The sequence below is a fragment of the Sturnus vulgaris genome, chromosome 3, assembly GCF_052056855.1.
Source record: "Sturnus vulgaris isolate bStuVul1 chromosome 3, bStuVul1.hap1, whole genome shotgun sequence".
NCBI classification, from domain to species: Eukaryota; Metazoa; Chordata; class Aves; order Passeriformes; family Sturnidae; genus Sturnus; species Sturnus vulgaris.
In genome coordinates this window covers 5,741,487-5,750,804 of record NC_142245.1, presented here as the reverse complement: position 1 = coordinate 5,750,804, position 9,318 = coordinate 5,741,487, and the positions used below count along the sequence as shown (strand labels likewise).

Sequence of the window (9,318 nt, the reverse complement as noted above, 5' to 3'; positions counted from 1 at the left end):
TAAGTTGGTGTAAAAGAAGAGTGTTGGGGGTGGAGGGGGGTGCCTGAGCAGCAGCAGAGCCTACACTGAGAGAAAAGGTTAACTGAAGGATGTGTAGAGGTGAGCATGTGCTGTTTGCCACGGGAGTTGCATGGAAGAGCAGGAGATGGAGGCACCTTGCTTGGTGCTTGTGTGAAATGAGGAGTTGCATTTCAGATTGAGTGGATGAATGGGGAGGAAGGTGCTCCCTACAAGCCAAACCTCTGTAGCAGAGACTTTTCTCCATGGCAAGCCCCAGTTAAAGCCCACTATGGAGCAGCTGGATTAGTCCTGGTGAGCCAGGGGTGCCGGGAGGAATGAGGGATGCCAGGGGTCTCACCCCAGTGCTGTGGCCCCAGGCAATGAGAACGTGACCCAGCACCGGCACGGATTTCTGGCCTGTGCTGCAGCCACGTGCTCCCAGCCTTTTGGCAGATGCAGTGTTTGTTTAAAGCCACAAATGACTTCCTGAAGGAATGATCGTTGGATAATGGGGTCCTGCTCTGCAGTCTGCCCAAGCAGGGGGATGTCTTGCCCTCGACCACAGTGGTTGTGGCCTGTTCTAAGTTTTGTTCTGGAGTGAACTTTTGCTGTCAGTAAAGCTAAATCTCAGTAGGCAGCAGACTTGTCCTTCTACAAAGGAATTGTGTTTTCAGTCTTCCAAGAACTCATCCTGTACGGGCTGAGATCTGGATCCCTCTGACTGTTCAGACTTTGCCAACTCCCACAGTACGTGACCATAACAGCAGCAGTAACACACGGCCTCAGAATAGACCCAATACAATATGGGAAGAGATCTTTATTAAAAATTTTGTACATCAGAGGATTAACTACTACGTTTTAAACAAGAAATAAGATTTTACATATTACAAAAGATGTTATTAGTTCTTGAATTAGAAATAAATTTTATGAACACTGTACATGATACATCTGAGTTGTAAGAGCAAGAACAGGACCGAGTGCCTGAAAATGATATAATTTAATAAGAAAATGCACTCAATTCTTAGTATACAACATAATATTTCTGGAAAAATAGTATGTTAACTTCAGTCTGAAAATGCTGCATCCCTGTGAGCAGTAACTACCAACAGTGTTCTTATGGACATTTGTGCCCTGCGTGGTGATTTCCCATTTGGAATTTCTTTCTTTGTTGGAGACATTTCTTCCTATGGTCTATTTTTCTTGGAGAGAGCATAATGTTATTCCATGGTATGGTTAACACAATCTGCATACAAAAATCTGATGCAAAGCATTTCTCACAATGCCACTTTACCTCCAACCCAGATTAGAAAAACCAACTGTGATAGCACATAAATGTCTACAGAAATAGATTTTTATTTACTGTTACCTTTTGTTACAAAGTAGTTAAAAATAAGAAATATATTTTAGCTTATCAGATAACCGTTACTTTGTGTATCATTCGTACTACATAATTTTTTTCTTTTTTGAGATTCAGTGTAGCTGCATTAGAATTTCAAATAAAACAAAACAGAAGATCACTTTTAAATTGCATGACCTATTTGGCTAGGAAGGGTGTGTGAAGTTTTACAGGATAGTATGAACATACAGTTCTCATATAAAAGCATAGTATGTATCTAGTCCAAGGAAGGTAATAAAAAAAGATTTAAATCTTTATACAGAAAGTGACAATGCCCATGTTATACTATGGAACTATGTAATACTATGTAATTGGGAATTACAGGTGTAACGTGTGAATAAGAGATATCAACTTACTAACCAAAATCTTTAAAAAAAGAGAGCAAAATCTATAAATAAAAATAGTAAGTGCTTTCTTTCCGGTACTATTCTTTGGCTGCTGCGAGTGCCAGCGGGAGGTTTTTGCAGACACTAGAAGGCGTAGGGGCCCACGATGATGGTTAGCCTCAGCACCGAGCTCGTGCGGTAGTTCAGGCTGTTCACCGTCAGCATCTCCAGGTCCACGATGTGCTCCCGGGGGCCCGACAGCGACTTCACCAGCACCAGCATCGCGCTCACGGCGCTCGTTTGCTGCAACGACAACGGGACAACAAATCCCCGCTCAGCGCAGCCCGTGCTGCCGTGTCACCGCTCCGTCCCAGCCCCCGGCCAGGGGGATTTTCACACCTCCAAAGGGCCATGACTAATCTCACACCTGGTTGTGCCCAGAGGAATAACCTGCTCTGCAAAATCTGTTCGTGCTTTTGCTGACTCCCCCGGAGCATGTGGGAAGTGGTAATCTATCCCAGGATGGTCGTTGTTTTAACCCCATCTACCAGCTTTTCGAATAGAGAGAGAATTAGTAAAGCAAGAGCCCTAATGTCTTTAGCAGTGAGGCAGCTTGGTCAGTGGAGGGAAACTCAAAGCTCTGTCTTGTGGCTCATATTCCAGAAGTTGTGCTGTCCTTGTAAGTGCTGGGACTTGTTGTTACTGCTGTGTGCCTGTTGCTATCCCCATCTTGTCCTGCTTCAAAGCTCTTTTCTCACTCTGGGGTGATGCTGCTGGTTTGTCACACAGCCTTGTCTTTTGCAGATGATGATAGAAGGGTCAACTCCATCTCTCCCTTTGCCTACTACAAATATTTTCTCCCTCTGTCGAGTGAGTTGGGTGCACAGATGAATCCAATCCATCTGCTGCATCCAGGAGCCAGCTCAGCATTTACTACAACAGCAGGAATAACTTCCAAGTAAGCTTTTGTTTACCACAGTCCCCTGGCAGGAATAAACAGGTGATTCCTTATTTAAGGCCTGTGAGTTCTTGTTCAGTGGCAACAGCACCTGGGAATTGTTACTCCAAGGGTCACTCTGACACTGGAGTCTAACCCAAGTGGGACCTGCAGCGGTCTTGATTTTATTTTAAGCAAATAGCTGTTTGTATTTTGGGGGTAGTTAGGGGGTTCTGATGTGTAACCTGTAATCCAATGCTTTCTCCTGAATATATGTCACAACAAATGATAAATGGATGAGTAGTTCCCTGTTCCCACTTTGAGTAAACATGGTGTAAATGGCAATACCATAGCTGGGTACACTTGTTGGATGTACTATCAAAAGCCTTTCATTTCCTTTGATGGAAGGAGATTAATTTGAAGAAAATAATTAAACATTAAAACCTACCAATTACTGTACAGGTTTTTAGATGCTTAAATCAACTATCTCAAGTACTGTATTTCTGATAGAAGATTTTTGTGCTGAATCTGTTTTACTGAGCGTAAAGCCACATATGAAGGAAAAAGGAATTCCCAGGAATTTGTAAATGTTATAGGGGTTTGAGAAAATGAGATTTCTTCTCTAAAAAACCCTTAAAAGCAAATGTTCTGGACACTCCCATTCACGTGTATCTACTTGCATGTATCCCACTAACAGGAAATACTGCTATCACGAGCATTTTGAACTTCCTTGGGTTTTACTCTGGGAAATAAAGTTTAATTATGTCTCAACATAAAACCACTGTAAGTTGGGCTGGGGCACAGATTTCTAGAATGCTGGTATTGATTTCTTCTTTTGCAAAATGAGAAATGTAATTAAGGCAATTGTACAAAGAGTCTTTCCATAATTGTGTCCCGAATTGATCAGAGGTGTTGGTACAGAGAGGGGAAGGCAGGAAGTTATTTTGTGTCAATCTGACATGGGTGTTCCAGGATTGCTAAATATTGCTGAGTCGAAAGAAACAGCTGGAGTCACAGTTTAAGGTTTTCTGGTAGGCCTTGTTAAAAACTGGAAACTGAGCACACTTAGTAAGGAAGCACCAAAAATCTGCTGAGCTTTGGGGTATTGTGGAAGCCTTATGGTGACATTTGGGGCTGCCACAATGCAGGGTCTGAGTGCCCCAGTACTCACCCTCAGGTAGAACTCTCCATTCTCATTGCCAGACTTGATCCTGAAGGTGTTGATGGTATTGGGGTAGATGGTGGTGGCCTGGATCTGGAAGATGTCGGAGGGCACGGTCCTGTCGGAGCGGATGCTCATGTACTTGTACACCACGGAGTAGGGCAGCTCCCGGCAAATGGCGTTGGACACCGGGCACACGCAGCGGCTGCCACACAAACAGGGGGAGGAGCACAGGGAAAGCCGTTACAACACCGTTACAACATTGTTACAACACCGTTACAACACCATTGCCTGCTTCATTCCAGCATAGCCCCTCTTGAGCGTGAGCCCAAAAACACACGGTGGAATTTTCCCCTTACTTCTCCGAGGTAAGGACGTAGGGCTCTTGACAAGGATTTCTGGGGTAACAACGGAACCCTCCGTGGTAATTCCAGCAGATTTCGTCCTCTCTGCATTCATTAGTGGTCTCACACTCGTTTATGTCTAGGAGAAAGGAGGAGGGACTGTGTCAAAGCAGATGGAAATGGGCTTGCTACCAAAAAACTCGGTTGTCTGTTGAAACCCATCATCTTTCCATGTCCTTGTCTTGTTTTCTGGGACCCAGTTCTAAAGGGTTTCTCTCTGCACAAGTGGAATAAATTTGCTTGTTGGGTGTTAAGCAAGACTGAACGTTTTTAGCTGACTGGACATGCACATTAATCATATATAATGCAACTGTGGAAATGCTGTCAGGTTTATAATTAGCAAAGAATGATTTTACAGCAGAAGGTGTCCTGGAGACAGAGGAAAAAGGTCTCAAGGAAGAATTGTGATTACCTGCCTTTTGCAGCTTCTCAGTTGTTATAACCTGGCTTTCATGGTCTCCAGTGCTTCATTAATGGCTACATTTTCACTAAAATAGCTTTAGAAGGAATAGTGAAAGCTCATTTATTGTGCAAAGTAGAGCTTCTTTTGCCTGGGCAAAGACCCCTGAAGGGAGGTGGGCACTGTGAGCCTTGCACTGTATTAATGCTGTATTTCCTGTCAGTGCCAGAGCCTCACTGTCTACCCACAGGGTCTCCTAACTTTCACACAGGCACAGAAAGGCTTTATCCAAATGCCATCCATCTCTTGGAAGGCACAAACAGGTTTTTAGATGCTTAAATCAACTATCCTGCAATGCTCAGTGTCAGCTGCTGCTCTTCAGAAAGGAAAGAAGTTAATCAGGATTTTGTAAGATAAAATACTGATAAAGAAGAGTTATTTTCTCATGTTTTCTGCTCTAAACATCACATCTCTTGATTTCTAAAAACACACACTGTTAAATGAGGTTCTGCATTACAGAAGCAATAGTTCTTGCATTTAATATGTTGTTCTGCAATATTCTCTAATAAGATGCAGAGAAAAAACACAAACTTGAAAATCCTGGCATTTGGTGGCACCTGGCCAGAACATTTATTTTCCTACACATGAATTATCTAAGCTGCTGAAGGCTTGCATTTTTTTCCTCTTGTTATCAGAAGAGATATATCTTGAATTTCTACTGTGACTGGATTTAGGAATCTCTCTGAAAAGAAACATGATATAAAGCCATGTTTCATGTCTGTAAAAAATGACCTAGATTTATTCAGGGACGTTTATCTCAAATTTAGAGCCACCACCTTGACATCCAAGACAAGTTTTACCTGCTGAAATTTTGTCCTAGGAACCCAAAGGACTTGTGGGGTTTGAGCTGAAGGATTCAAATGAGATGAGAGGATATTTAATGTATCATTAAGTGCTCTATCAACATATCTGCTGCTATCAGCACAGTAATCCTGTCATGCAATACAAGCATTTAGCTTGCCTGAAGTGGTGTAAATAATGCAGGGCCGAGCCTGCCAAGGGGAGGGCACCTACCTTGGCATGTCCTGCCTCCAACTACCTGGTATCCTTCGGGGCACACACAGGAGAACTTCCCTGGCTCGTTGACACACTGGTACTGACAGATGTAACTTGAGGTTCTGCATTCGTCAGTGTCTGCAGACAGCAAAGGAGCTTCGTGTTACTGGCCTTGTACAGAACTAAACACAATAGCTAAATGCTTGGGGGAAAAAATAAATCTAAACAGATTTATCCAAAAGCTGAGATGTGCTGCTTAACACCTTGAGAGTGGAAGGGTGAGCTCTGCTGGGGTTTTGTCAGTAATCCTCCAAAATAATTTTGGATTTGAGGAAGCAGAAGCTAAACTAGACTTCAGAACAGGTTTGGGAAAATAACTCTTGAAATTGTGTACTTGCAGTATCCCAAAATGTGATGACTTTGAGGAAAAAACCCACAGCTGTGAGGTTAGTTAGTAAGGCAAAAATGTTGCCTTTGTACTTGTGCCCTACACTCGTGGAGTAGCTCTCTGGGAAAGTGGGAAAGGTCTTTTTTTGCCTTCTAATAATAATCAGTGGATACCATTCTCCTGCTTTTTTATTCTTGTCTATCCATCAGTCCCTGTGAGGGAAGCCTGGTGTGAGACAGAGCTGAACAGTGTATGTCACCAACAGGAGATGGATTTAAACCATGAAGAGGAAGGCTTGGCTTGGCAAGCACAGAGGCACAGAGCTCCCTCCTCGTAGCTCTGAGCTGAGCCCAGCTCTTGGGCTGGGCTCAGGGATGTCCTTAGGGGCTGCTGCATACTTGCTGTTCCCTGCTCTGTTCAAATAGGATTAGCTTAAGCAGCTTGGCTGGGCAGAGGGAGCATCTGTAACAGCTCTTGCAGCTCCTTGGGCAGGGCAGTGCTGAAGCAGGGACCTCTCTGGCTCCAAGGCTGGTAGAAAGGATGTGGGCTCTAAGGGTGAGCTCATCATGTGTCCAAAAGGAGATTAGGGCACCCCTGTGGAGCCTCTGGCAGAGGAAATAAAGTGTTGACTGTACCATTATCGGGAGACATGCTGTTTGTGTACACGGGCTGCAAAGCACCTCAAAAGCACACTTGTCACTCCCTTAAAATCAGGACTTGGAGGTTTTGTTTTCGGAGGAGCAGAACAACACACAGCATTGCCCTTGTTTTTGGTGTGCATTCCTTTCCAATTCATTTCATGGTCGTCAGCGTTAGACCACCCACAACTCCGGGGAGTTTGTGCAATCAGGGTTCAGAAAGCTCTTTCTTCCCACTTGGGCTCTGAAGTGCAGCGATCTCTGTCCTGTTTTGTACTTGCTATAGAGAAACCCATTCCTACCTGTACCTGAAAGCACCTACTCAGGTGTGAATTAGCCCCCTTTGTACCATAAAAAAATAAATATCTTAAGGCTTCTGGCTACAAACTCTACCCACAGAGTGCCTCCACTTCAATTCTGTCCTTTACTTCACAGGAAGACTTCTAGGGAAACAAAAACAAAAAAATAATTTGCTTTTCCAAGACAAAAAAAAGAAGTCTCACCTTCACAGTTGATTCTGTCACTGCTTAGCTCAAAGCCTGGATTACACTGGCAGATGAAAGAACCCAGGATATTGTAGCACTGCTGTGCACATGGGTTGTTGGCATCACATTCGTTGATGTCTGAAAGGAAAAATTAGATATTTATCTTGTGTAGGTGGTAATTAGGCTTGGTGGATTAGTCCTTAGGCTGGGCCTGTTGCTCAGCAGAAGCTCAGTTGGCTCTGTCAATGTAGAGCTGCAGTCACTGGAGCAAAGTTAGAGCTGTGCTTTACATTCCATGTAAAAACCAGTATTTTTCCAGGAATGAGAGTTATTCTAATGCGTGATGAATTCCCCCAAAAATGTTTAATGTGGCTATTAAACTCCACATTCCAGCTCCTTTTTTTTCAGGTATGAAATGCCAAGTCTCTATAAATAATTGATATAAGGAACACATACTGATAAGACCTCTCAGCATGCAGTGGTTAAGATTTATTTGAGCTATTTATTACTCTGAAAATTTGTTCTTTTAAATTCCATTGCAATTATAACATGAGCCTTTGAGGCCAGTAGAGTTCTGCAGAGCTCTTAGGCCTAGACCATATTGGGGGAAGGTATTTTTCTGTGCTACATTTTCCATGCTGTTGCCCATCCCAAGAACATTTTGAGGATGCTGGTATGAGAAGAGAAGCAATTTTTAATGGGAAGTTTATATAAATCTAATCACCTCTGGAATCTATAGCCCTTGTTTGGCACAGACTGTTGATTAACTGCTGCTCCTGTCAGTGTGTAGATTTTAGTGCTTTCCCTTGTATTTCCCTCCTGCATGTTTTCCATTCATGTTTGTGTTTATCAGATATCTCCATGAGTAGAGAGCTGTGCTTGGGAAGAACACTTTGAGCTCATGGCTTATAAATGTCAGCAACGCTGTAAATTTACAGATACACCTAAAAACTGACAAAGATGAGGCCCTCAGAAAAATGAAATCAATGAAGAGGATATGAATTCTCTGCATAATGAACCTCCTAGTCCTGAAAATGAATGATAATAGGGGAAAACTCATCACAAAGTCTTTTTCTTCCTCTGAGTTCATTTCTGGCAACATTGCAAAGGATGTACATCATTCCTCCTCCAATACTACCAGGAGGAATAAATTAGGTGGCCAAAGCCCCAGTGCTGTTCATTTTCCAAGAAATATTGACCCATTTTCAATACAGGCAGGAGTTGTGACATAAATGTAATGGCTACAGCTGTCAAGTGTTGCTGTGGCAGATGTGAGAGGTTTGTCTTAATGCAGCAACCATTCATTTCTAAATCTTCTCCTTAAGCTTTCCTGCCCTTCACCTGGTAGAAATGTGGTGCATGATGAGGCTGGAAAGCCAGGGAAGGGATGTTTGGTGAAGTGCTGAAAGCATCCACCTTCCACTGAGCCATGGGAAGGGACAAATAAGTGACTTTTGTCACGTGGTTCTGTTGTGTCCATGGGCAATTTTAAAATCCCATGATTTGGTGAGAGCAAAGCAATTCCTGCCTCAGTTCAGAGCTGTGCAGTGTGCCAGGGTGCTGAGGAGGTTTGGCAATGCTTGGAAGGGATGGTGCAAGCTGGAAAATCCAGCCTGATTTTTCTATGTATACAATACAGATTTTATATACACAAATTACATCTATAAAGAACTGACCATCTCCATCACTGCCTGATTTTATAGCTGTTCTCTCTGTGCTTCTGCAGACAGTTTACATTTTATTATTACTGTTATAGAGTAATTATTGCTATAATTTATTATTAATACATAATTTTAAATTATTTGTTATTGCTTTCATCCTTCTAGAACAGATGTTATGATTTCAAACTTGACATCAGTCTTAAAGCTTTACTGTGCAGCTTCCCTTAGTGCTTTATTTCTAAGGGCAATACCACAACTGAAAGGTCACTCATAGTGTCCCTTGTATCAATTTTAAGCTTTTTTTTAGAAATTCAAATGTGACCTAAAGACTTTCTTGAGCATGTGCTGAGGCTAATTACCCTTAACTGCAGAGGTGTAATATTGATACAGTCTATGATGAGTTCTGGCTTTTGTCATGTCACCTGGGAATAATACCAGGAAAGCATAATAATACATAGAATAGCT

General features: G+C 42.6%; 1 protein-coding gene across 2 annotated transcripts in view; it reads right to left on the bottom strand.

Annotated features, from left to right (window-relative positions):
• Window positions 1–797: 797 nt before the first annotated feature.
• The window catches only part of EFEMP1 (EGF-like fibulin extracellular matrix protein 1), a 45,196-nt gene continuing 36,675 nt past the window's right edge, over window positions 798–9,318 (bottom strand). For both annotated transcript variants that reach the window (XM_088160768.1, XM_014895121.2), the window contains exons 7-11: window positions 7,211–7,330; window positions 5,700–5,819; window positions 4,181–4,304; window positions 3,831–4,026; window positions 798–2,025 (exon numbers count right to left, since the gene is read on the bottom strand). In XM_088160768.1, the coding sequence (XP_088016894.1) occupies window positions 1,867–2,025; window positions 3,831–4,026; window positions 4,181–4,304; window positions 5,700–5,819; window positions 7,211–7,330 (719 nt within the window). In that variant the 3' untranslated portion in view covers window positions 798–1,866. The remainder of the gene's footprint in view (window positions 2,026–3,830; window positions 4,027–4,180; window positions 4,305–5,699; window positions 5,820–7,210; window positions 7,331–9,318) is intronic.